The 27,743-nt window shown below is 45.1% G+C and overlaps 1 protein-coding gene across 15 annotated transcripts in view; it reads left to right on the forward strand.

The window, feature by feature from the left end:
* LOC119390073 (clumping factor A) overlaps positions 1 to 27,743 on the forward strand; it is a 136,648-nt gene that overhangs the window by 17,209 nt on the left and 91,696 nt on the right. For 6 of the 15 annotated variants that reach the window (XM_037657611.2, XM_037657610.2, XM_049414633.1 and 3 more), the window contains 5 exons: positions 5,169 to 5,216; positions 7,991 to 8,038; positions 11,854 to 11,904; positions 16,232 to 16,279; positions 25,120 to 25,167. In XM_037657611.2, coding sequence (XP_037513539.1) covers positions 5,169 to 5,216; positions 7,991 to 8,038; positions 11,854 to 11,904; positions 16,232 to 16,279; positions 25,120 to 25,167 — 243 coding nt within the window. The remainder of the gene's footprint in view (positions 1 to 5,168; positions 5,217 to 7,990; positions 8,039 to 11,853; positions 11,905 to 16,231; positions 16,280 to 25,119; positions 25,168 to 27,743) is intronic. The other 9 variants (XM_049414637.1, XM_049414638.1, XM_049414639.1 and 6 more) reach the window with 3 other exon arrangements.

Genomic DNA, 27,743 nt, shown 5'->3' on the forward strand with positions numbered 1-27,743 from the left:
AAGTTGTCAGAGACCATCACGCCTTATGTTGGCTAGCTAACTTGAAGGACCCTTCAGGTCGTCTCGCACGATGGAGTCTGAGGCTTCAGGAATTCGACATTACCATCGTGTACAAGTCAGGACGAAAACACTGACGCCGACTGCCTGTCTCGTGCCCCCGTCGACGCGCCCCGCAAGACGACGACGATGACTGCTTCCTCGGAACTATAAGTGCCGACGACTTCGTCGAAAGGCAACGAGCCGACGCGGAACTGGGGGGCCTTATGGAGTACCTCGAATGCGAGACCACCGTTGTTCCGAAGGTATTCAAGCGAGGCGTTCTCCTGAAGAAGAACTTCTCGCCACTTCGAACCGACTACCTTCTCGTCGTGCCCTCATCATTCCGGCCAGAAGTCCTCCAGGCCCTACACGACGACCCGATGGCTGGACACCTCGGTGTTTCCCGCACGCTCGCCAGAATACAGGAAAAATACTACTGGCCACACCTTGCTACCGATGTCGCCCACTACGTTAAGACTTGCCGAAATTGCCAGCGACGGAAGACACCGCCGACTAGGCCAGCGGGACTTCTGCAGCCAATCGAACCAACTCACCGGTCGTTCCAGCAAATCGGAATGGACCTACTGTGGCCGTTCCCGACATCGACTTCCGGCAACAAATGGATCTTAATAGAACTTTTTGTTGGGCTAGTTGGTACATGCTTCCTTGATGGTACGCGTCTTCTTGGTTTTTCAGTAAACAAATGGATCGTCGTAGCAACTGACTACCTCACCCGCTACGCCGAGACAAAGGCCTTGCCCAAAGACAGTGCCGCCGAGGTAGCCAAGTTCTTCGTCAAGAACATCGTCTTGCGTCATGGCGCCCCAGAGGTCCTCATCACAGACAGAGGCACCGCCTTTACTGCGGACCTAACTCAGGCGATCTCCAAATACAGCGAGACGAGCCACCGTCGCACCACCGCCTACCACCCGCAGACGAATGGCCTCACCGAACGTCTAAATAAGACCATCGCCGACATGCTGGCCATGTACGTCGACGTTGACCACAAGACGTGGGACGCCGTCCTTCCGTACGTGACCTTCGCTTACAACACGGCCGTCCAAGAAACAACGCAGATGACGCCGTACAAGTTGGTCTACGGAAGGAGCCCGGCGACGACGCTCGACGCCATGCTACCGAACGTCACCGACGAAGAAAACCTCGACGGGGCCGCTTACTTACACCGTGCCGAAGAAGCTCGACAGCTCACCCGCCGGCGCATCAAGACCCAGCAGTATACCGACAGCCGTCGCTACAATCTTCGACGACGCTTCGTGGAGTACCAGCCCGGCGACCGTGTTTGGGTCTGGACGCCGATACGCCGACGTGGGCTTAGCGAAAAGCTCCGTCGGCGATGCTTCGGGCCATACAAGGTTCTTCGACGTCTCGGCGCTCTTCACTACGAGGTCATCCCGGACGGCATTACGAACTCCCAGCGACGCCGCGCACGACCTGAAGTCGTCCATGTCGTGCGCCTTAAGCCATTTTTTGCGCGTTAGCAAACCTGGGGACTCTACTTTTTCCTTTGTTATTGTAGTTGGTTGGTTGGTTGTTCCTAGAGGAATGGCACAACCCACCACGGGAGATCGGCCACGACTCGTGCGGCAGTAGGATTTGTGAATTTAAAAAATTGTAATTCATTTATGTATGCACTTGTTTTCTTTCTCTTCTTTCTTCTTTCACAAGCATCGGGACGATGCTTTTTCAGATGGGGGCAATGCCGCGCCCACTTCTTGTTTCATTTTGATGTATTCGGGTTTGACCATCAAGGACGGTTATCAATGCTCGACGCTGTCCGCGAAGCAGTGTTCGAGAAGCTTCGCGATTGTAGTAGATCGTTTTGTTAAGATTGCGCGCCGCACGCGAATGTTCCAGCTTTGTCTAGAGATAACGCCGCCACCAGCGATATCGCTGGAAAGTTCTATAGCACCTGTATAAAAGCCGACGCGCTTGACCGCTTGTCAGTTGATCGACGGTTGACGCTGTTTGCCGCTATCAGTGCATACCGTGTGCATTATTGTAAATTAACTTTCCGTTTCCCGGCCACAAGTTCGGCCAAATAAACAGTTTCATCTTGAAAATGCCGACTGCTGTCTTCGTCGACGTCACGACCACGTGACAATATTCAGGCAAAATGTGAGATAAAATAGCGAAAAACATTTCGCACTGTTTCCCTAACGTGAAATAAGCTAAAACTTATTACTTCCAGTGAACATATATATAGCAAACAGAGAACAGAGTATGACATACCACAGCCACGCAATATTGCTTGAAATATGAGTGCGACTGCCTAAGAAAAGTGTATTCGAGGCACTTGGAAGAAATTTCCCAGCACAGTAACTTTTATTCAACGCTGAATTGTGACAGCACAAAATGAGACAAAATACGCGAAGCTAATTTATTAAATACCAAGTCAGCGCTATTCCTTGCCATTATTTCTTCCTCCTTTATTTTGCCCTGCACACACCTTTGCATCAAGCCCATATTAACTCACCTCCCAATCTAAAAACGTTTCTTGATTGCGCTTTTTGCATCAGCTTTAAAAGCCACTGAACTGCTGCATTGTTCTGCCAGTCTATTTGCAGAGCAAACGTCGAAGCAACTTCCTGAAATATAGCTCAGAGTTAAGGTTTCTTGAAATGTCCTGGGTGTTTCACTTTGCAGATCAACGCAGGACACATGATGAAGTGCGGCAGCAGTGCTGAAAGGAGCAACGTGCATAGCGCTTCCGCTCCACAGACTCCCTCCGTCGGTTTCACCAGCTTTCGTCACCAGCATTAGAACAGCTGTCTCTGCTCATGCTGCACAAGGAGTACAAGGAACATATACAACTTTACACTGATGGCTCAACAGTGGCTGGAGGATAAAAAGAAAGCAGTGATCTTCCCAGCAAAAACGGAAAGCTATCAATTTAAGACGTCTCACAGGACTTCGTCGACTACCGTGGAGCTTGCGGCACTCCGCAGCGCGTTTCCAAGGATTCAACCAAAACCACCACTAAAATGCAGCATATTTACAGACTCTAAGCTAGCCCTGCGGGCTCTGCCATCAGCAATAAAATCGTGGGCCACAAGACCAAGTAGCATTAGAAGTAAGACACACGCATCAGCAACTAAATGAAAAAAGGCCATGACCTAACTATTCAGTGGCTTTCAGGTCACTGTGGCACCAACCGCAACGAGCATGCCGACAATGCGGCTAGGAATGCTCATGAAAACACCGTGCAAGAAGCCATTCCACTATCAAGCAGCAACGCAGCAGCAAAGATTAGTTCCCTCCTGCGCGATGTCACACATCCGATATGGAATAGACCCGGTTTTCTACATAACCATCCTCTCCGTCTGGATCCATCACTTCAAACTCCATCCGTGCTATTCCGATCCGAAACAACCGTTCTCTGCCGTGTTCTTCACGAATAGCTTTCCTTACTGAATCGGAAAGGCAGGCATTGCTGCCTGTGATCACTGTGGCAGCGAGGAAACCATTGCACAAGTCCTTTCTTATTGTCGTTTCTAAAGTACCCAGAGACAACAGCTCTCAACAGCGTTAGCATGCCTCCATGACCAGCCACTTCCCGAGTAGTCAATCACAGAAGGCCGAAACCTTGGAGCTCCACATAAGAAAGTGACGATGGCACTGCTGAAGTTACTGCGGTCTACGCACGCCTATGCAGGTGTGCACTTTGTGATGGTACGGCTGATAATGATTAATTATGGGTGAGTGCGTTATAAATGGTGGGTTTTTAGGCCACGCACTCGTTTCGAAATTTTCATGGACTGACGCCTGTTACGATATTACGCTTCTGCCCCGCAATATTACATCTGTTAATGAGGCTCCTCGCCCATCATGACGCCTGTAGTATTTTTGCCGAACCAGTTTCAAACGCTGGCGTCGCTCAGTTGTAGGACACCTCACTGCCACGCAGAATGCCTGGGTGAGACTCCGACTCAGACCCCCAATTTAATTATTTGCATCCATAAGGATTTTTTCCTCGTGGACAACGCCGCCGACGCCGGAATTTCTACCAAACGGGTTCTTTAACATGATCACGTTAAAATATTGTCACGCCTCAGTAACCAAATATGTGCTATGAAATAAAGGTACCAAATATTTGTTTAAATTTGCGACCGTGGAATAAATGAGTATTTTCAAGACGTAGAATACCTTTGTTGTCAAATATAGAATTCACGCTTTACCTCTACTAAAGATGAGACATTATGGGGAGCAATGCACCCTCGTACTTTAAAAGTTTAATGTTCCGTGGGCCAAACCACGGTCTCACATTCTCACAGTCTCACATTTAGCGTAGTTCATTCGTGCATCAGAAATGGTTGAACTTCTCGGACCGCAAGTCTGGTGGGCGCCAATAACTAAGTATAGATACTGAAAATTATAGTCTGTTTGATAGCCCTTTTCCAAAAAAAATTTATTGTCACTGATACAAAATGTAATCTGTCTCTGGATGTCAATATGACGAAGTTTTTCTGCGTCAGAGTATTTTGGAACTAACACATCGCGGATTTTTGTATATTATTGAAGAGGGCTATCCAGGTTAAAACACTGAGTAAACTTTCTAGTAGTACTGAGCACAGCAAGGATTTCAAGGTTTTTTAAATATCGCCTGAAATTGCGTCAGGTATTGGCCTTTTCGACATTGTTAATTCGTCAATGGCGAGTTCTATCTCTTGTTCAGTGATTAAACCACTAATAGGAGCACACACTTACTCAGCCAAAGGGGTCACAAAGGGCATAAATTCCGTTACAAGATAATTCTGTTTTTCAGGAGAGGCGCTGAACATCGTTTTGTAGAAATCTTCGAATTCTGACATATGATTTCTTTTCTAATAATTACCAATGATTCTTGCCAATAAAAATCTGGTACAAAACCACTTTTTGTGTTGTGGTATTCGTTGAGTGAGGCTTGACGTGTAGGTTCCTCAGGAAAAAAATTACGACCTTGAACGACCGAAAACAGGCTTCTGTATAGCGTATTACATCGTACCTCAAGAGTGCATGTTTGGCATTAGCGGTTTCTTTTGTATAAGAACTAGGCGGCTCACACAAATTCAAGCCTATGATGATTTTTATTAACCTCCTTTTGTATAATTTTCTATAACATTTCTTTGCAGATTCCCAGAGCGATAGCCGAGAAACAGGCAGCCAACAGTCAGACCAAGGTATATCAGCCGACCAACATCTCTTCAGTGCTAAGCGCGGGTGTGCAGTAAGCTCCTCGTCACTAACAATCGAAGAGTTGAGATTACAGAGTGCCTACTGAGGTCGGAAATTTGATCGAATGTTATTACCAATCTACGCGATAACAATGCAATGATTTGAGAAAGAAACATGTTCCGGTGTTCACGATAAACAAGAGGTGCTGAGACGTAAATGCGATTAAGTCGTCTGTGAGTACTACCATAGTCCCTCAATACTTTTTACTGGTCACGAGACTTCGGGCCAAGTTTGGTATAGGGACAGAACGTCCCGCCAGGAGCGCCACTACAGACAAGAAGGCTTTCATCGCAGCCGCTTAAACAGCATGTTTTTCGTGCGTTACGAGGTTTCCGCGGCGGAGACTCGCGCTGCTGGCTTCACGGACATATTTCAGTGGGGTTTCATAACCTGGTCTCCCATCGCTTGCAGGCAGCGCACTCGTACCTGCGTGAAGCGGCCATAACTGTCTGTTCGGTTGCGGCAGTGTTCCATTCCTTTCGATCGTGGTGAAATCGGTGTGCAGCGCGGGGCCGCACGTCGATTTAGCAAACACTGTTTAATGTCTAAGGGCCCTCGCATGCCGCAAAGTGCCAAGCGATTGTTTATAATGTGTATTCCCAGTCATGCTATACAACAGCTCCTTTCACTTGGACGAAAGTCAAACCAGCGTCTTGTGCGGCTGATTGATCTAGGAACGACTGAAACCTTTTAGCATCTTAACAAAAACCAGTAGGCTTCAAATATTTTGTTTTCATAACAAACAATCCATCGCAGGCTGTAAGCGTTTTATTTTCGAAACTGAAACTGAAGAAGGCACACATACAAGTGCACAAATATAAATAAATATGCATTATTACATGCTCACAAAATACATCCGAAACAGCTAAGAACTTATAGCAGCACAAACAACTATCAAAGTATTAAAGATATATGGTAAGGCCAGGCCCGTAGCCAGAAATTTTTCCGGGGGTGGAGGGGAGGGCACTTCCTGAAAGACTTGATTATTTGAGAAAAACGCCTATTTTCATTATTTATTTTCGATAAAAAACCATATGTCATCGAAATTTCGCGGGGGGGAAGGGGGCAGCCTCCCCCCTTCCCCCCGCTCTGACTACGTGCCTGGGTAAGGCTCAAGTTGAACGCAGATAGATTTTCGAGGACATGCACAAAGAAGCACGCCGTGTAAAACTGCAGTATTTACCGTCATTTACTGCATCCGATTCGTCGGAGCCGTGCGCGCGCATCATCTGTGCCGAATTTTCCCCGCTGGAATTATCTGATGACTCCCGGGGACGCTTGACCGGCTGCCTCTGTGGCAACTGCTAAGGTGCCGACTACTTCTTCGACTAATAAGCCGGGAGGCCTTCATACAATCGAGGAATTGCGTTGGCCCTCAGCTTAGCTCTTTCACTCGGCAATCTAACAACGGTGCCTTGTACAACGCACTCGTCTTCACGAATAACGTCCTTCTTATCGAAATGTATTTCGCATACGCGAACATTCGGTGAGCTAAACGAGAATGTACCTTTTTTCCTGACACGTCCGTTTCCTAATTCTCTCGGCTTTCGGGGTCTGTGAACAACACGAACAACGACACTTTTTCGACGGTTCCTCTGTAGTGGGAGCGACAGTATGGCACACAGCATATGTATTCGGCATCATTTGTCAAGCTGCCGCTAACTATTCGTCGCGTTCGAAGACGGTAACAGGCACAGACATCATCGCGCTCTCGCGATAAAACACGACGCCAACAGAGCCAACACACCACGCCGTCGTCTCGCTGGCCTCGACGAGCGCCTTTTTAGCATCGATGGCGCCGTGCAACGGTCAAAGTAAGTTGGCAGCACAAGAAGCTTTCTCATAAAGTGACGGAGACATTTCGTGACCAGTAAAAAGTATTGAGAGACTATGGTACTACCTTGAGCATGAATATACGAGAGAAAAACCATACAGCGTTTCTGTGTCAAGAAATCCCGCATTTTCAGCTATCAATGAGAACACTTAGCACTCACACTACGGCCATACCCACTATGATCCCTTAGGTTGCGTACGCAATTGAAATCGCCCATGAACACAATGTTACTATCACAATCTAGCAAACGACCCACGCCATCAAATAATATAACGCGCCGCGGTGCATCACTAAAGGCATATACGTTTATTAGGCACCAGAGTAAGCCACAAAGCATAAAATCACATTGTATAAACTCACGCTTACAGAATGTTAACATATCTAAACCTAATAAATTCGTCGTGCCCGCGGTGCAAAGAAAAAAAAAGCTTTCTATAAAGGTTTCGTTGAATTTCGTGTTAGTGGAATAAAAGCCCTATATTGGAGAAGATGTGAAATCGACATGAACTGTTGAACAAATAATTAAAATCCCGAGGCGCTGAACTATGCTTTGTAGTAATCTTCAAATTCTGACATATGACTACTTTTCTATTAATTACCAATGACTCTTGCCAATAAAAATTTGGTACAAAACCAAATGTTGTGTTGCGGTATTCATCGAGTAAGGCTCGACGTGCGCTCTCCTCAAAATGCAAAGGACGATTATTGCATATGATCGTAGACGGTCTCCTCTGTAGCTTATTGCGTCATACATCTGGAGTGCATAGTTGGCATTAGCAATATAATCTGTATAAGGACTAGCCACCTCAGGCTAGAATTCATATAGGTTATGAAGATTTTTACCAACGTATTTTGTTCTAATTTTCTGTAAAAAAACCCTTACAGATTCCAACAAATCCGATGACGGTAGCAGTAAGCAACATCCTAACAACGGTAAGTCAGCCTACAAACAACTCCTCAGTGCTAAGCACACGCGAGCTGTTCACTCCTCGTCACTCACAATCAAAGATTGTCTTTCCAGATTGCCTAATGAGGTCGGAAATTTCATTTAATGTAATTACTAATCTGCGCGATAACAATGCAGTGATTACAAAAAGAAATAGGCTCCGCTTTACACGACGGTTTACGAGAAAGAAGAGGCGCTCAAACATGACTGCGATTAAGTCCTGTATCAGTACAACCTTGAGCATGCGTATAGCAGAGCAAAACTATTCAGCATCCCTGAGTCAATATTTTCTTACTTTCAATTATCTGTGAGAGCACTTCAGCACTCCTATCGCGGCGGCTAAACTCAGTACGGAAATAGCCATAAACACAATGCTGCGATCAGAAATAGCCAAATACCCAAGCTTTCGGAGAAATTGGTATGACGCGGTGCATCATTAAAGGCATATAATAAAGCCGTTTATTAAGCGCCACGGCAAACCATACCACATGAAATGACGATTCATAGACCCACGCTTCCAGAACATTGTCACGTGGTTGTGACCGTGAAGAAGGCTGCAGCAAGACTGGGAATTGCGAAACTCTTTATAGGGGCGAACTTGTGCACCGGGAAATGAAAAGTGAAGGTACAAGCAATTAACGGTCTACACTGATAACGGCGAGAAGAAACGGCGGTCATCGAGAAATCTGATCATCGACCCAGTCGCGTTCTGCAGGACGCAATAAAGTTATTTGCCTTCCTTCCTTCGATGATACGCGTCGCCTTTTATACATCTGTCAGAGAACTTTCCAGCGTTATCACTGGTGCTCGCGTAAGCACTTGAATAAACTTGACTATTCGCGGCATGTGTGTAATCTGAAAAGAATCATCTGAAACAATCGCGAGGCTTCCCAAACATTGCGGCGCGATCTGTGCCGAGCGTTGCTAACATTTTTTGTGGGCGAAACCCGAATACATCAAAATAAAGCAATGTACTCGCGTGGTCGTATGAACAAAGAAGAATAAACTTTGTCGCGTGAAGAGACCCTCTTGTAGAGCCCCACTGCGAACCTAATGTATATGTTGTAGCAGCGATACAAAAAGAAAAAAAAAACTTTCTATTATGGCGTCATTGAATTTGTGTTAGCAGAGCAGAAACATTATATAGTATAAGATGTCAAGCCGACATAGGGGATTGTACACATCAGGAAAATTCCGACATTTGCGAAAATTTGATGCCAAGCCAAATCACCTCCTTGTTTCGCAATTTACATTGAGTGAGCCATTGTTCGATTTTACGCTACCTTGACGCAGTACTACGTCTGTTAGCAAGACTCTTCGCCGAACAGACGCCGGTGTAGTTTTTTTTTTTTTCGGAGCAGATTTAAGCACTGGCGTGGCTCGGTCGTAGAGCACATGACTGCCACACAAAAACCTGGGTTCAGTTTCGAATCGAACCCCATATTTTTATTCTTTACATCGCTCAGAATTTTTGGCTCATGGACAACGCCAACTATACCGTAATTTCCACGAAACGGGCTCTTTAACGCTACAGCCTATGGCATTAAAATAATGTCCCGCATCAGTGGCTGAACATTTGCAAATAAAGGTAGCATGTGCTCGGTAAAACTTCCGAATATAAACCATGGAACAAGTGATTATATTCGGCACGTAGAATATTTTCACTCGTATTAGTAGATTTAACGCTTTAGCTGTACCAATGATTGATATGCCATGAGGAACAAAACTATGGTCATAACACTTTAGGCTGGATGTAAGTTCTTGCTAGTACTGCGCTCCTGATATATACAATACCCTCGAAATACATTGGTTTAATTTTCTACGAGACCAACCACAGTGCCTAAATTTTAGCAAAGTTTATTTCCTACATCATAAAAAGTACATAATTCCCCAAATATGGGGGTTACTATATTGATACTAGAATAGTTAGTACAAAAAAATTATGTAATCTGGATAAGGTAATACGTTTATTTATATCCCATAAACATTGAAACCCCGAACATTGCAAGAGATAATCACGCTAAAGCACAGTGGTTCTGAATAAACGATAAAAAAAGGAGTGGATCAACCCCACCATTTGCACGAGCCGTACCAATGCCCATCAAACGGGCCGAACAATCATTGTACCATATTATTACGTATTTTAGTATAGAGGATCGAACGTTATGATGTTCAAGAAAAATCAGTTCATGCGAAGCGGGAAAATTTATCCAGTACTGTTAGGGCAATGTGAGTATTTGTTTGTATTGAGCGACTTCTCCGTCGCAACTCTGGTGGGCACCGAAAAGTATAGACATTGAAAATTGTAGTTTTTTAATGCGAAAGCGTTACAGAGCTCGTGTCGCAAAAATGTCGGTGTCGGCGTCACTGGTTGTGAGCGAAAAATCAGCGTTGTCCATGAACACAAATTCGAGGTAGATGCAAATAGCGAAATACTTAAAAACTTTCGGTTCGACTGGAACCGCGGATTCGAACTTGCGACCCCATCACTCCATGGCGCGATGCGTATAGCTGCTCGATCACCACGCATACGTCCTCTAGCATACTAACGGCGAGCTATTTATGTACACCATTTACCGTTCGTGGTACGCACATCTCGGAGGTGCTTCAGCGTGGCAGAGGCTTGACTATCACCTGCGAGATGGCGCAAAGGGCCCACGGGCGCTCTTTAAACGGCACCGCCCCGCCGTGTTTCTTCGTGCCGCGTCCATGGATATAAGAACCGGAGGGCGTCCGCACTTTGGCTTTCATTGCGGCACGGTTTAGGTGTCTGCCAAGAAGCGAAGGCAGGATAGCGATGGGGAAGGCGATACGAACACGGTCCTATTACCCTATCGCGCTCGACTCTTGAAACCGAAGCTCAAGCATCCTCCAATTTTCGATAGAACTATTGTAAAAATTGCATAGAAAACGATACACGATTTAATCTGTCTGTAGCTGTCGATATGACTAAGTTTTTCTCTATCACAGTATCTTGAAATTAACAGAGTGTGGCTTGGTGTAAAGAATTGACGAGGTGTTCCCGTGTTAAAACTCTAAGTAAAAATCTCGAGGAATACTGAGCAGTTAGGGCTTCAGGGTTTCATAAAGCGCTCCTGAAATTCCTTCAGGCCCTGACGTTTTCAACATCGGTAATTGGCCAATAGCGAGCTCTATGTCTCGTTCAGTGATTTAACCGCTAATCGGAGCACACTCTCCCTCAGTCATAGGTCGGCGAACTCACACATGGGTCGACTCACTCAGACTCAGATTGATTCGTGAGTCTGAGTCTGAGTGAGTTAGATTGAGCAATGTTTTTTTGAGTATGCATGAGTCCGAGTGAGTCCTAAAGGCAAAATATATTTCATGAGTGAGTGAGTGAGCTCCACATTTTTGCCGACCTATGCCCTCAGTTAAAGGAGCAACAAATGACAGAAATTGCGTTACGGGACCATCACCCTGTGTTTCAGGAGAGGCGCTGAATTATGCTTTGTAGTAAAGTTCTAATTCTGAAATATGATTTTATTTGTGTTAGTTGCCAATGACCATTTTGAACAAAAATGTGGTAACAACTGCGTTTTTGTATTTCGGTATTCATTGAGGGAGGCTTGAGGTGTGGGTTTCTCGGAATCGAAACTACGACTACGGCATGATTGAACATGTCCACTTCGGTAGCGTATAGCATCGTACCTGTGGAATGAATATTTGCTATTAGAAATTTTGTTTGTATAAGCACTAGGCACCTCACCCTCATATTTATATTGGTCATAGCGATCTGTTACTACTATCTTTTGTTCACATTTTTCGGAAAATTTTCTTCCAGATTCCCAGAGAGAACCCCAAGAGACAGATAATAACGAAGACACGAACAGCAGTAAGTCAGCCGACAAACAACTCCTCAGTTCTAAACGTACGCGAGCAGTGAACTCCTCGCCACTCAAGATCGAGGAGTTCAGTTTCCAGAAAGCCTACTGAGCTCAGAAATTTGATCGAATGTAATTGCCAATATGCCCGATAAAAATGCACTGATGTACTGATCTGAGAAAGAAACATGTTCTGGTTTACACGACAGTTCTGAAGAAAGAGGCGCTGAAACATAAGTGCGCATTAAGTCGTGTGTGAGTACTACGCTAACCACGTGTATACGAGAGCAAAGCTATTCAGCGATTCTGTGTCAAGAAGTCCCTGAATTTCAACTCCCAGTGAGAACACTTCAGTACTCCTATCACTACGGTTAATACCAGTACGATCCTTTGGTTTGCTTAAACTTCTGAAACGCCCGCGAACACAATGTTACGGTAGGCGTCTAGCAAAGCAGTCAAATATTTAATAAAATTAGTATGCCGGGGTGCATCATTAAAGTCTTATACATTGATTAGTCGCCACGGCAAACCATAAAACACAAACTCTCATTGAATAAACAACCTCTCTCCGAATGCGAATGTCTGACCCTAATTAATGCTTTGTACCCTGTGTGCAAAAAAAAAAAAACATTTGTACTAAGGCGCCATTGAATTTTGTGATAGTGCAATAAAGCCTTATATACAACAAAATGTGAAACCAGGATGCAGGATCGTACACGTCAGAAGAATACCTAATTGGCGAAAATTCGTTTCCAAGTAGGGGTGTGCGAATAGTGAAGTTTAGCCTCTAATCGAATTCGAATCGAATAGTGCCGAAGAGGTGCCAGAAATAGGGAATATCCTATCGAATTTCCAGTACAAAAGATTTCGTTGAAAATTGAGATATATAACAAATAAATGATATCTACTCACGTCCTCGAGCACATACCGCGTTGAGTGACTGCTACCGAAAGACAACCAATTGCCATGCAGAAGCACAAGCTGTTCCACGTGACTCGGCTTCACGCTCACGCACAGTGTTGTTACGATGTTTCCTGCAGTTGAAAACATGCGCTCACTGGGCTACCCTTATTTATCTATCTTATTTACACGAAACGTATACCACTAGTTACACCAAGACAATTGAAAAATCAGAAACGCTACGGCGTGGCGGCAGCTTTCATACGCTCTTGTGAGCTTTTATGGGGGCGCAGGCATGTTGATAAAGGAGCCGCCATTCTAGTCAGCAGCGGCACTCCTAACCTCCTAACGGCTAACAGAGGTGGCTACAGTAGCTAGTTTCTTCCCCTATACGGCTCATCTGACAACGGTAATGCTGTGCTTCATCCTCATGAGCGTTCCGGCCCCAAACATCTTCGTGCTCTCGTTCACAGCAGCGCTTTAACGTTGTAACTGTGCGCCGGAACGATGGGACTTTCCGAACGAGTGGTGCTGTGTGGCAGTGGCGACTACCACGTGAACACATTTTCACAAGGAAAGCTAGTTACCGAGGGTTTCGAGGGCCAAAGTCGGGACGTTTTACAGCGCTTGCGGCATGCGCTACCGAACTACGCAAGAAGTCCGTGCCTTCGTTTCGGAAGGGCAGTTGTGAAAAGCTTGACAGTTATCTCATTTGCTTTTTTCTTTACATGCGGAAATGACATAATGTCCTTTAAAATAAACATGCGTTCGCTTTGGGACCAGGATGTTCGTAAAAGTTTGAACGAAAGGCCTACTGTAACGACGTTAGCGTTGGCTATAGCCACCCAACCCTAACCAAGCTGCACCATTGGTGGTTGTCGCGTTTTAGATATTCGTGCTGTTGAATTATTCGAAACTTCGAATACTAGATATTCGAAAGTCGAATCAAATTATTCGATTAGGTATTATTCGAATGGAATTCGAAACTCTAATATTCGCACACCCCTAATTCCAAGCCAAACGCGGTTTGCGTCGTTCATTTATTAATTTATTTTTGACACGCAGCTTCCTTATTTCCCTACATGGCTTGCACTTCCTCTCATATTCAATGCACTGTTTATTTACGCTATTCGCGTAGTCTGCGTAATAAATGATTCCTCAGAGTTGTATTCACGACTTTGCAGTAGTATTATGCTGCGAAGCATACGTATTATATCAACGAATGTGTATTGTTTAGTAAAGCCCACTAGCAGTGGAAATGGGCATCTACGCACGAGGACTGAAATGACTTGAATTCGCGTAACATGACTTGAAGGCGAAAGACGTCATCGCCTTTTTTTTCATTCTCTGTAGATTGTATTGATTCCCCCTCCACAAATAGCTTTCAGCACCTAGCGTGGTTTTGCATTGACTCCGTGATCGGAGGCAGTGAAAGCTTTCTACACTTCGTGTGCATTCGGCATCGGCTCACGCATGACCAAGCCACGATGTCATATGTTGACATCATTATTTTGTTGACATGTGACATCATGTTGACGTCATCAAAATGTGATGATTTTTGCATCACTCGTGTTGATGCCGCCAACGACGACGGTCACTTTTCGCGTTTGATGAGGCACCTAAGGCTCTCGCCTTAAACCTAGTACGTAGTGTTGTGTTCCCTTATTCTAAAACAAACCCACGCAATCTCTAGTACGAGGACCGAGATGTCTAATAAAGTCACTGGCTGCTCTTCAAATCAAACAGTTTCTGACATGGCTCAAATTATAAGATTTAGTAATTCAATAACCGTTCATGAACTTGATCACAACCTACCAGGAGCCATCGCAAGGTCACTTCATTTCTTCGACCAACCTGCAATCATCAGCAACTAACTTCATTAGAGAAAACCAAGGAATTCCGTAGTTTATTGGCACTTATTGGAATAATAATAATAATAATAATAATAATAATAATAATAATAATAATAATAATAATAATAATAATAATAATAATAATAATATCTCGGGTTTAACATCCACAAGCACGATATGATTATGAGGGACGCCGTAGTGGAGGGCTCCCGAAATTTCGACCACCTGGGCTTCCTTAACGTGCACCTAAATCAAAGTACACGGGCCTCAAACATTTTCGCCTCCATCGAAAATGCAGCCGCCGCGGCAGGGATTCGATCCCGCTACCTTCGAGTCAGCTGTCGGGTGCCATAACCACTAGACCACCTTGGCGGGCCCCTTATTGAAATAGTGGAGTGATCATGGGTTCCGCTTAATTCTGTAAAGACAGATTAATTCAAAGAATACTAAATTAAGTCGCCTGAAAATAGATCACACACTGAAGTTGCTGCACTACTACGAGCTGCTGCTGCTGAGTCTACTTCAACCTCGAGCTCACTGGTACATTTCAAGTAGAGTAAAGACTTAAGGATTTTATAAACCTCACCAGAAAGGTCTTCAGGTCCTGGTGTTTTCGACATTGGTAATTCATTTGGCGCGCTGTATATCCAAATGAGTGATTGAGCGACTAATAAGCGCACACTCTTCCTGAGTTAAATGGGTCACAATTGACACAAACTGCGTTGCAGGATCGTAAGTAAGTAAAATATTTAGCGCAGCTCGTAAGTAAAATATTTAGCGCAGCTTGCACTAGGTCGCGGAAGGCTTGCAGAGCTTGTGGGCACATAGCTGGTCCTGGCTTGGCTAGGCTTTTACCCTTTCACATCTCTCTTTTTACCGTCCTTTGCTATAATATACTACACAAGACTATGCTTGCCCTCTCTTTTTTCTATCTTTTTTTTTTCTCTTCCTTTCTATCTCTTCCTCTCTCTATTTCTTTCTCGGTCTTCCTATATTTTTCCCTCTTTCTTCCTTTTCTTTCTATTTCTGTTTCTCTTTCTCTCTCTCTCACTCCGTACTCGTTCTTCCCTCCTCCTTTTCCTGCTCCTTACTCTCACATCTGTCCCCCTCATCCTCAATTTCCTTTCCCACCCCCTTCCTATACTATAGTATACAGCGTTATTCTATGCCCTGCTAGCGGGCCTGGATAGCCTAGTGGTTATGACGTTGACCTTTGTATCGTGGGGACACGATTGAGTGCGTGCCGGTTCATGATTATAATTTTCTCTCTACGACACACGACAAACATCCACCATAACAGCTCTGCTGTAAAGTCTGGTAGAAATCTTTCTTTTTTTTTGTTTTTTTGGATTGCGGTATTCATTGAGTAAGGCTCGACGTGCACGCTCCTCGAAATGCAAAGGACGATTACTGCACGATCGCAGACGGGCTCTTTTGTAGCTTATTGCATCATGCATCGAGTGCATAGTTGGCATTAGCAATATCGTCTGCATATAGACTAGGCACCTCACGCTCAAATTCGTATAGATTATGAAGCTTTTTAGTAACATATTTTGTTCTAATTTTCTGTAAAAAAAAATTACAGATACCGAAAAACCCGAAGACGGTGACAGTAATCAAGATTCTAAACCCGGTAAGTGGGCCTACAAACAACTCCTCAGTGTTAAGCGCATGTGAGCTGTAAACTCCTCGTCACTCACAATGAAACATTGCCTATCCAGATTGGTAGTGAGGTCGGAAATTTGACATAATATAACTATTAATCTGCGCGATAACAATGCAATGACTACAGAAAGAAACAGTCTCCGCTTTACACGACGATTTATGAGAGAGAAGAGGCGCTGAAACATGCGATTAAGTCCTGTATCAGTACAACATTGAGCATGCGTATAGCAGAACAAAACTATTCAGCATCCCTGAGTCAATATGTCCTTACTTTCAAGTATCTGTGAGAGCACTTCAGCAGTCCTATCGCGGCGACTAAACCCAGTACGATCCCTTGGTTTGTATACCCAACTCAAATAGCCATATACACAATGTTGCGATCAGAATATAGCGAAACAGCCAAGCTCTCTCAGAGAAATTAGTATGACGCGGTACATCATTAAAGGCATATATTAAAGGCGTTTATTAGGCGCGACGGCAAATCATACCACATAAAATGACGATTCATCGACCCACGCTTCCAGAATATTGTCACGTGGCTGTGACCATGAAGAAGGCTGCAGCAAGACTAGTAAACAGGGAACTCTTTATTGGGGCTTTATTCACGCTCTACACTGATAGCGGCGAGAACAGTCAGCGGTCGTCGAGGAATCTGATCAGCGGTGGAACGCTTCGCCTTTTATGTATTCAGTCATTGAACCTTCCGGCGTTACCGCTGGTGCTCGCGTAAGCTCTCGAATAAGCTTGACTATTCGCGGCCTGTGCGTAATCTTAAAAGAACGATCTGAAACAATCGCGAAGCTTCCCAAACGTTGCGGCGCGTCCTGCGCCGAGCATTGCTAACATTTTTTGTGGGTGAAGCCCGAATACATCAGAATAAAGCAATGAACTCGCGTGGCAACATGTATAAAGAGGAAGAATAAACTTTATCGCATGAAGAGACCCTCTTGTAGAGCCCCACTGCGAACCTAATCAATACGTTGTAGCCGCGATACAAAAGAAAAAGAAACTTTCTATTATGGCTTCGTTGAATTTTGTGTAAGCAGTGTAAGAGCCCTATATAGTATAAGATGTGAAGCCGACATAGAGGATTGTACACATCAGGAAAAATTGGACTTTGCGAGAATTTGATGCCAAGCCAAAATCACTTCCTTGTTGCGCAATTCACATGAAGTTAGCTCTTGTTCGATTTTACGGTACGTCGACGCAGTACTATAGATCTGTTAGCAAGACTCTTCGCTGAACAGACAACTGTGTAGTTTTTTGTTTTGTTTTTTTCCGGAGCAGATTTAAGCACTGGCGTGGCTCGGTTGTACAACACATGACTGCCACACAAAAACCTGGGTTCAATTTCGAATCGTGCCCCATTTTTTTTTATTCTTTACCATAAACCATGAAACAAGTGATAATTTCCAGCACGTAGAATATTTTTGGTCGTATAAGTAGACTTCATGCTTTAGCTGTACCAATGATTGATTGTTATGGGTAACAAAACTATGGGCATAACACCTTAGGCTGGATGTACGTTGTTACTAGGAATGTGCTCCTTATAAATTCAATACCTTCGAAATCCATTGCTTTAATTTTCTACGAGCCAAACCGCAGTCCCTAAATTTTAGCAAAGTTTATTTCCTGCGTCATGAAAAGTACATAATACCCCAAATATGGGCGTTACTATATTGATACAAAAATAGTTTTTACAAAAGAAAATTAGGTCATCTGCATACGCTAATACTTTTGCCTCAAACATATACACACTGAAACGCCGAACATTGCAAAAGAGAATCACGATAAAGCACAGTGGTTCTAAGTAAACAATAAAAAAAGGAGTGGATCAAGTCCGGCATTGCCACGAGCACTACCATTAATAACCAAACGAGCCCAACAATCACTGTACCACATTATGACGCATTTTAGTATAGCGGATCTAACGTTATGATGTTCAAGAAGAGAAATCACTTGTTCATGCAAGTGGGAAAATTTATCCAGCACTGTTAAGGCAATGTGAATGTTTGTTTATATTAAGCGACTTCTCAGATCGCAACTCTGGTGGGCACCAAAAAGTATAAAGATTGCAAATTGTAGTCCTTTAACACGATAGAGCGTTAAAGAGCTCGTGTGGCAGAAATTCCGATGTCGGTGTCGGCATCGTTCCTCGTGAGCGAAAAATCAGCGTTGTCCGTGAGCAAAAATTCGAGGTAGATGCAAATAACGAAATATTTAAAAAGATTCGGATCCTGTGGGACCGGGGATTCGATCTTGCGACCCCTCGCTCCGTGGCGCGATCCGGTTAGCCGCTCGGCCACCACGCATACGTCTTCTAGCGCAATAACGGCGAGATGTGCGTACATCTCGGAGGTGCTTCAGCCACGGCCGGGCTAGACCGCACGCGCGCGTGCGGTCTAGTTCGGCCGTGCTTCAGCATGGCAGAGTCTTGACTATCACTCGCGAGATGGCGTAAAGGCACACGGGCGCGCTTTAAACGGCATCACCCCGCCATGTTTTGTCGCGCCGCATCCATGGATATTCGCCGCGAGATCAGGCTACAGGTGGCAGCACTGTCGCCGCGTTTGTGTGGATAGGCGATTGGGGGCGCGTGTACAAATGTACGCAGCGGCGCTTCACCGTATCGGTTTGAGTCGATTGTCGGCGAATAAAGGGCGCTGACTGCAGCGTAATGGTGGTGTATACGCCCTCCATTGCCACATGAATGCACGAAACCATCCTAACGTACCTACTACGTGTGAGAGAAGTGCAATCTGCCAATCAAGGGGGTACTGGCCTTCGGTCACATTCTTGTTTTGCACTGTGCTCGATGTTTTTTCTTGCTTTATCTGCACGTGCTTAAATTGTTTTGCCTATACCACAATATAAACAGTGTCGCGCGACTGAGCCAATGAAGTATTTACTTCTTGCTCTAGCGGCTACAAAGAAAGACAGCCTGTATTTCTGCGTAATTATAGATGAAGTAGAACTTTGTGCACTCTACACTGTAAGCCAAAAGAGAGCAACGGGGGTATAGGGGTTCGTCCTTTGAGGGAGCAAGTGCATTGCCACTCCCATTACTCTCTTAAAAGGAGCAACGGCAAGGGGACGAACCGTTACTCTCCTTTCAGTTGCTCCTTCGGGAGATGAACGGTTCATTCCCCCAGTTGCTCCTTGAGAACCAACTGTTACTCCTTCCTGATGCTCCTCAAGGGAGCAACGGATGCTCCTTCCCGTTACTCCTTAGTTTGTTCTTGGGCGAAAAAAATCGTTTTTGATTGCCTTATACAGCATATTGAGGTTTATACAGATATTTGTTTGGATGTACAAACGATATACAGACATCTCATTCGGAAATAATCCTAAGAAAATTTGCAACAAACACTCAGGATTCGAACTCGCGACCACTTAATCGCCATGCGCGCACGCTAACCACTACGCCACCACACGCTACGGCAAGAATTCGTGTACTGCTGTAGAGATGCCTGGCTTCAGGTATTCTTTACCGCTAACCATCCTCTTCAGACGCCAGTTCATGCTTTGCGGTATCACTAGGATTTCGAAATCGCCAACACATCCCGAGATAATGTCGCTAAAATTCTGCATTCACACCTGGACATTTAGTACCTTTTTTTTTCCTTTAGGACGACGCCAAATGCGCTATGTGACGTGCTTGGACGAGGAAGTGGTACCCACATTGAAATGATTTTGGCGAATGGACAGTACGATGGTTAGAGCTAACGCCATACCGACACGGGCGTGTACTCACTTATTAGAGTGCATACAAGTCTCGTAAGGCGAAATGCTTATGTATATTGTGTAGGCATACGTACATGTACAAGCATTTGATACTGTGCTAGCACAATGGAATAAGCTGTGATCTGAGAACGTGCATGACGTACGCACACATGCGAAGACGGTGTGGCTAGCAGACGATGCAAGGAGCCATCCACACCACGGGGTTTCGTGCCCTCGCCGTTAGGTGCCGACTCCGCTCGATCTCGCGGCCAATACCTATAGGCTATTGGCCGCGAAATCGACCTATAGGTGGCAGCACTGTCGCCGCGTTAGTGTGTAGAGGCGGTCGGAGGCGTGTATACAAATTCACACAGCGGCGCTTCGTTGTGAGCGGTTTCAGCCGATTGTCGGCGAATAAAATGTGTTGATTGCAGCTTACTGCTAATATATACACTTGCGCATTTCATTTTTTATATTCTTTCTTTTTATTATTATTTCCTCCCCTCTCCTCTTTAGTCTGTCAATCCCATTCCCCATCCCTACACAGAGTAACATGCCAGCGGTATACTGACGCTGGTATCGCTTATGGCTAGGCGTGGCATTTACGAAGTCCTATACCTTTCGGATTGTAATGGCCGACAACGCTCTTTGCGATGCCTGTCGTTGCGAGGAGACGCTACACCACGTCCTGTGCGACTGTTCGGCATATAATATTCAGAGACAGTCACTGGCGTCCGTTCTAGCGCGCCTAGACTGTGGACAAATGTCTGTTGAAACAGTTCTTGCATGCCGTCAACAGAAGACATCACAGCTGAAGGCGACGAAGGCACTGCTGAGGTTTTTAAGAGAGACGAACTTGGACAAGCGGCTGTGAAAGAAATGTCGCGTACCACGCAAGAGTGACCGACTGATTCTGTGTGTGCAGTGTGATGTGCTATATCTTTTTATCTTTCTGTCTTTCCTCTCCATCTTTAATCTCCCCCACCCTGTCCCCATGTGTAGGGTAGCAAACCGGTTGTCCCATACTGGTTAACCTCCCTGCCTTTCCTTCTCTATTATTTCTTCTCTGACAAAAATCTCAGTTTTTTTAATAAAGACTCTCTCTCTCTCTCTCGCTCTTCATTGTTGAATCGATGCACGAAGATCATCCAACGTTATTATTACTAGTGAGAGAAGCGCAACCTGCCGATGAAAGGGATGCTCGCCCTGGGTGACCGTCTGCGCTTACGCACTATATGACGTTTTCTATTTGTTTTTCTCTGTACGTTGTATACCAGCCCATATTCCTGTGCAGTGAGTTCAATAGCACTGGTCACGCGAATACGCATATATACGCAGGTAATAGTTTAGCACAGAGCTTTTATCGATTGATTACGTGAACGACAATGATGCAGCAAAGGTCCGGTTATTTTAAGGAACAAGAGTCTTTTTTTTTTTTTCAAACCAATAATGTCCGCTGCCTTCCATCAATGTATAACAACTCCAAACAAACGCTCAAGACAATGTAAAACGAAAGGATGAGGTTTTGCGTGAAATTATACGACATAAATGTAAGGTACGCCGTCGGGATTCATTTTGAACATCTGGATCCTTCATAGAATAGCTAAATCTAAGCACACGGGTTGTTCTGCATAAATGTCGCCCCAAGTTAAAATTGCGCGCGGCAACTCCATTTTATCACTGCCGTGTCATTCCATTGTCTGTTTATCTTTTTTTAGGGACAGTTTGAGTACCCCAGTCTCAGACTTCACTTGAAATAAATATTTCGCTGTAGCGGGACCACGACTGCACAATAAAAGGAGATCTTAAGCACAACTAAAGCTCATCATGAACTGGAGTGCCGCGGTTATACACCTAACAACGCGAAAGTGCATGACCCTCGTTTTTGTTTATCACTGAGTCGCTGAAACGCTGCATTCACGCGCTATTTAATGTTCCTCATGTTTGGGACTATGCCAAGCGCACTTTAGGGTGTGATTGAACAAGAAAGCGGCACCAACACTGAAATGATTCTGGCGAACGAAGGGTACGACACCAATACACAGCCCTCTCGAAAGTCGCACTCACTGATCTTATTACAATGCGCATACTGCCGAGCAAGCTCATTTGCTTCTGTACACCATGTTAGGTATACGTACGAGCAGTTAAACTCGCGCTAACATAACAGAACAAACCGCCCTTTGAGAACGTACGCGCACATGCAAACACGACGTGGCTAGCAGACGACGCAGGGAGCAATCCAAACTAGGCGCGCTTCAGCCAATAGCCGCAGGCGGCGACTCCGCTCGATCTCGCGGCCAATAGGGGCCGGAGGGCGTCCGCACTTTGGCTTTCCTTGCAGCACGGCTCAGGTGTCCGCCGAGAAGCGAAAGCAGGCTAGCAATTATGAACGCGACACGAACACGGTCCGACTACGCTGTCGCGTTCTACTCTTGAAATCGAAGCTCAAGCCTCCTCCAATTTTCAACAGAAATTACCAGAGTGCGGCTTGATGTAAAGAATTGACGAGGGGTTTCCAGGTTAAAACTCTAAGCAAAAATCTCGAGGACTACTGAGCACAGTTACGACTTTAAGGTTTTATAAGGGGCACTTGAAATTCATTCAGGCCCTGACGTTTTCGACATCGGTAATTGGCCAATGGCGAATTAATTCTATTTCTTGTTCCATCCACTAAGCCCTCGCATACTACCTGAAGGCATCAAAAAAAGTCTGCCGGAACGAGACCCTCACTATGAATGAATGAAGGAAGCAAATATTGAGGGCTCGCTTCTTTGTTTGGTACAACCTTACTGAAATTACGCAGATAATGAAGCCAAGGAAGGTATAGGGGACCTTAATTGTACTGTTTTAAATGTATTGTGCGCTCCACACTCGCCGCCATGGCTACAAGCGGCGCTAACACTCCCAGGCTTGTATGCTCATACCAAAATACCCGATAAGTGGACGGGGGGACGACCACAGCCGTAGCTGAATTGGTAAGAGCCGCGGGTGCGTAATCCGAAGGTTGCAGGTTCGGTCCCTGCCGGTGGCAAGTTGTCTTTTCGTCCACATTACTTTCTTCACATTCATATAATAGCTACTACGATAGGGTTAAAACAGTACAGTTAACGTCCTCTATCCCTTCCTTGGCTTCATTATCTGCTCGTTTTCATTAAGGTAAGGTTTGAGATCACTTATGACGTTAAAATACTTGAAGGACGCTTCATCTTCGCTTTCAAGATTGTCATGGGCCCGGTTAGCATCGCTTTCCCATTCGTCTGGCTCGCTTCGCTTCTCTGTGTAGACGTCAACCGTGCCGCTAGGGAAGACACTTGTGTGCGCGTGACACTGGCGGTTCTAAACTCTCTTAGAGCCTCTTCTGTAAATACTGTTGTGAAGTGACAATACTCCGTATTTCATCATTCTACCAAGTAGCAATTTAACAAATACGTATCCGGAAGTCAATACGAGAATCTACGTACAATTTATACGAAACGGTCTTTTTAACGCTGTCGCGTTAAACATTGTCACACCTCAGTGGCCAAATATTTGCTGCAAATAAGGGCCGCTATTCCGCAAATATTGGGAATATAAACCCTGAAATAATCGACTGTTTGCAGCACATAGGATATTTTCTTTCCATCAATAGATTGTACGCTTCAGCGCTACCAGACGTTGTGACATTATGACGAACACAACACTAGGCATAACGCTTCAGGCTGAGTACACTTCTTTCCAGTAATGTGCGCTTGACTCATATGCATTCCGTGGAACGCCAATGTATTTTGGTGGTACACAGGAACATCCAGTACCCTTGAACTTGATTCGTTTAGTGTTCCATGGGACAAACCAGATTATCAATCTTTTAGCATAGTTCATTCGTGCACAAAGAAATGGTTTCAAATTCTTCAAATATGCTCATTATTATTTTAATGCCAGAATTTTCTATACGAAAGAACGCTAGGTCATCTGCACTTTTAGGCCATTATCGTTACCATTTAAACAATGAACTTTGCTAGAGCGAATCACGTTAAAAAACTTTGGTTCTAAGTAAAAAAAAAGAAACAGTGGCAACAACCGACAAACTTGTTTCACGATAGATTGAAGCAACACTGGCACAGGTAGGTGCGCGACAATTAACAATCAAACGAATCGCACGAGATTTCTAGTACAGTTTCACACCTTTAAATATAGTGGAGCCAACGTTAGCGTGTTCAAGAAGACAAAACAGAATAATAACGGAACCAACAAAAGCCTTCGCTAAACCTATATTTGTAGCATAGCCAGTTGTTCATGCGAGTGAGAAAATGATTCCGGTCCTGTAAGGGCAATACGAATGCTCCTTTGGATTGAGCGACTTCTCAGACCGCAAGACTGGTTCGTACCAAAAAATATACACACTGCATAATGCAATCTCTTTGATTGTACTGTCGCAATAATATTGTGGTCAACGATAAACAATGTAATCAGTCTGTAGTGGTCTATATGACGAAATTTATGGCTGTCAGGGTATTTTGTAATTGACACAGTATGACTTTTAAAATAGTGACGAAGGGCTTCCCGATTAAAACTTTGCTCTCTGTACTCGTTCTCCCCTCCTCCTTTCCCTGCTCCTCACTCTCACATCTGTCCCCCTCATCCTCAAATTCCTTTCCCACCCCACTCCTATACTATAGTATACAGGGCTACGCTATGCTCTGCTAACGGGTCTGGACAGGTTAGTGGTTACGACGTTCACCTTTGGATCATGGGGACGCGATTGAGCGCGTGCCGGTTCATGATAATTTTTTATCTACGAAACACGGCAAATCTCGACCATAACAGTTCTGCTGTAAAGTCTGGTAGAAATATGTTCTTGGCACTGCGGTATTCATTGAGTAAGGCTTGACATGAGTGCTACTCAAAATGCAAAGCACGATTATTGTATGATCGCAGTCGGGCTCCTGTGTAGCTTATTGCATCATACATATGGAGTGCATAGTTGCATTTGCAATATCGTCTGTATAAAGACTATAGGCATCTCACTCTCAAATTCATATAGGTATGAATATTTTAGTAACATATTTTGTTATTTATGTCTTAATTTTTTGAAAAAAACATTAACAGAATCCAAGCCAACCGAAGTCGGTAGCAGTGACCAAGATTCTAACAGCGGTAAGTCAGCCTACAAACAACTCATCAGTGCTAAGCGCACGTGAGCTGTAAACTCCTCGTCAATCACAACCAAAGAACTTGCTTTCCGGATTCACAAGTGAGGTCGGAAATTTCATTTAATGTAATCACTAATCTTCGCGATAACAATGCAATGATTACAGAAAGAAATAGGCTCCGCTTTACACGACGGTTTACGAGAAAGAAGAGGCACTGAAGCATAACTGCGATTAAGTCGTGTATCAGTACAACCTTGAGCATGCGTATAGCAGAGCAAAAATATACAGCATCCCTGAGTCAATATGTCCTTACTTTCAACCATCTGTGAGAGCACCCTAGCACTCCTATCGCGGCGGCTAAACCCAGTGCGATCCCTTGGTTTGTGTACTCAACTAAAATAGCCATAAACACAATGTCTCGATAAGAATATAGCCAAACAGCCAAGCTCTCAGAGAAATTAGTATGACTCGATGCATCAGTAAAGGCATATATTAAAGGCGTTTACTAGACGCGACGGCAAATCATACCACATAAAATCACGATTGACGTGGTTAAAATCACGTTGTTGTGACCGTGAAGAAGACTGCAGCAAGACTGGGAAATACGTAACTCTTTATTGGGGCCAACTTGTGCCCCGGAAAATGAAAAGTCAAGGTACAAGCAATTCGCGCTCTACATTGATAGCGGCGAGAACAGTCGGTGGTCGTCGAGAAATGTGGTTGGTTGGTTGTTTCTTGGCAACCTGGCACAACCCACTGCGTGGAAATCTGATCAGCGGTGGAACACCTTGTCTTTTATACATCAGTCATAGAACCTTCCGGCGTTATCGCTGGTGCTCGCGTAAGCTCTCGAATAAGCTTGACTATTCGCAGGCTGCGAAGGAGCCTCCTCCGAGGCCTCCCCGCCCTACACCTTCCACCGAGTCTACTTCAGTTGAGGATGTGTCAAGGGTCGATCGACAGATCATCCCGATGCTGCGATCCCTCGTTGCTGTAATGGCAGACCTACGAAGAAGCCTGGGAACTCCAACCGCTCGAAGCGGGCTACAGGTGTTGGATGCGCTGAGCCCAGTCCTCGCCTCCCTCGCGTAGAGCCGTGGCAGGAGATCAACAATCGTTCCGCAAAGAGGTCAGAGGAGCATCAGTCATCCAGTGGAACGCAAGAGGACTTAGATCACGGATTTCTGATTTTCGTCAGTACGTGTTTTCCAACCGTTTCCCCATCATGGTAATATGTGAACCGAAATTATCAAACCCCATCAGGCTATCCGGCTACGAGTCAATCCCGTCCCAAACCCGCAACGAAAGCAGCAAGGTCATTGTATATATTCTTCGGGAGCTTACATAGATCATTCAACCTGTGTCGCCTCATGATGAGAACCAATATGTTTGCCTGACTGTGAAGCAGAAAACCCTCACCTTCACATTAGTAGGTGCCTACTTATCTCCCTCAGCCCGTTTAGATCGAAAAATACTGGATGACATACTTACGAACATCCCGGATCCGTGGATAATTACAGGGGACTTCAACGCCCACCACCCAATCTGGGGAAGTTCAAAACTCAATGCCACGGGCCGGAGACTGGCATCATTTGTGTCGGCTCATGAACAGTCTCTACTTAAATATGGGACTCCTACATTACTACGAGGATCAACGTACAGCAGCTGCTTGGACTTGACGTTTGTGTCACGTCGCTTCGCCACAAGCGTTAAGTGGTTTTTAGACATCGAGACACATGGTAGCGACCACATCCCCAGTTATCTCACCATCAAAGGCTTTGCTAGTGGCCACCCGCCGAAAACCGTCCGGAGGATCGATCTGTCAGCATTCACAACTAACATTGAACACGCTTGTGAAAAAGGCTTATCCTCTGGCATTGAGCAAGCGATTAAAGAAGCAGCGCAGAGTGCGATGCGCACGCTGACATGTTCTACAAGGCCCTCATAAACGGATGTGGAGTTAGAGCGACTCCGTGCGATTCGTCGGTGTGCGGAGCGCAAATATCGACGCACAAAATCCATTCAAGATCTGCGGATAGCTAGGCGCATGCAAAAGAAGATCCAGCGTCGTATGGACAAACTGGAGTTTCAATGGTGGGCGAAGTTTTGCGAGTCTCTAGATCCTCGCAAACCGCTTTCTCAAATATGGCGAACCGTGCGAGGCCTACGCATTTTTCCCTAACAACGTTTTCCGCTTAAAGCCTTGGCCCTTTTCCAACGTAGAAGGGATATCGAAGTAGCGGAAGATTTTTGTAGGAAGATTGCAGGCCCGTCAACTTGCACAGGAGCCCTTACTGCTGATGACACGCCACATTCCCTTGACCCGCACATGGACCTGCCTTTTTCCATGGAAGAGCTGGATGCGGCTCTTGCTTTATGCAATCGATCGTCGTCGCCTGGACCGGATGGCATATCATACCGCCTATTACGCAATCTCGGTGATCGAGCACGAAGCTCTTTGCTGGACGTGTTCAATGAATCCTAAAGAAATGGAACGGTCCCCAGAGAATGGAAAACAAGCCGTTTGGTTCCACTTCTAAAACTTGGAGATCACCTAGATCACCTAAATCACCTCTAGAG

Source organism: Rhipicephalus sanguineus, chromosome 4, assembly GCF_013339695.2.
Source record: "Rhipicephalus sanguineus isolate Rsan-2018 chromosome 4, BIME_Rsan_1.4, whole genome shotgun sequence".
NCBI lineage: Eukaryota > Metazoa > Arthropoda > Arachnida > Ixodida > Ixodidae > Rhipicephalus > Rhipicephalus sanguineus.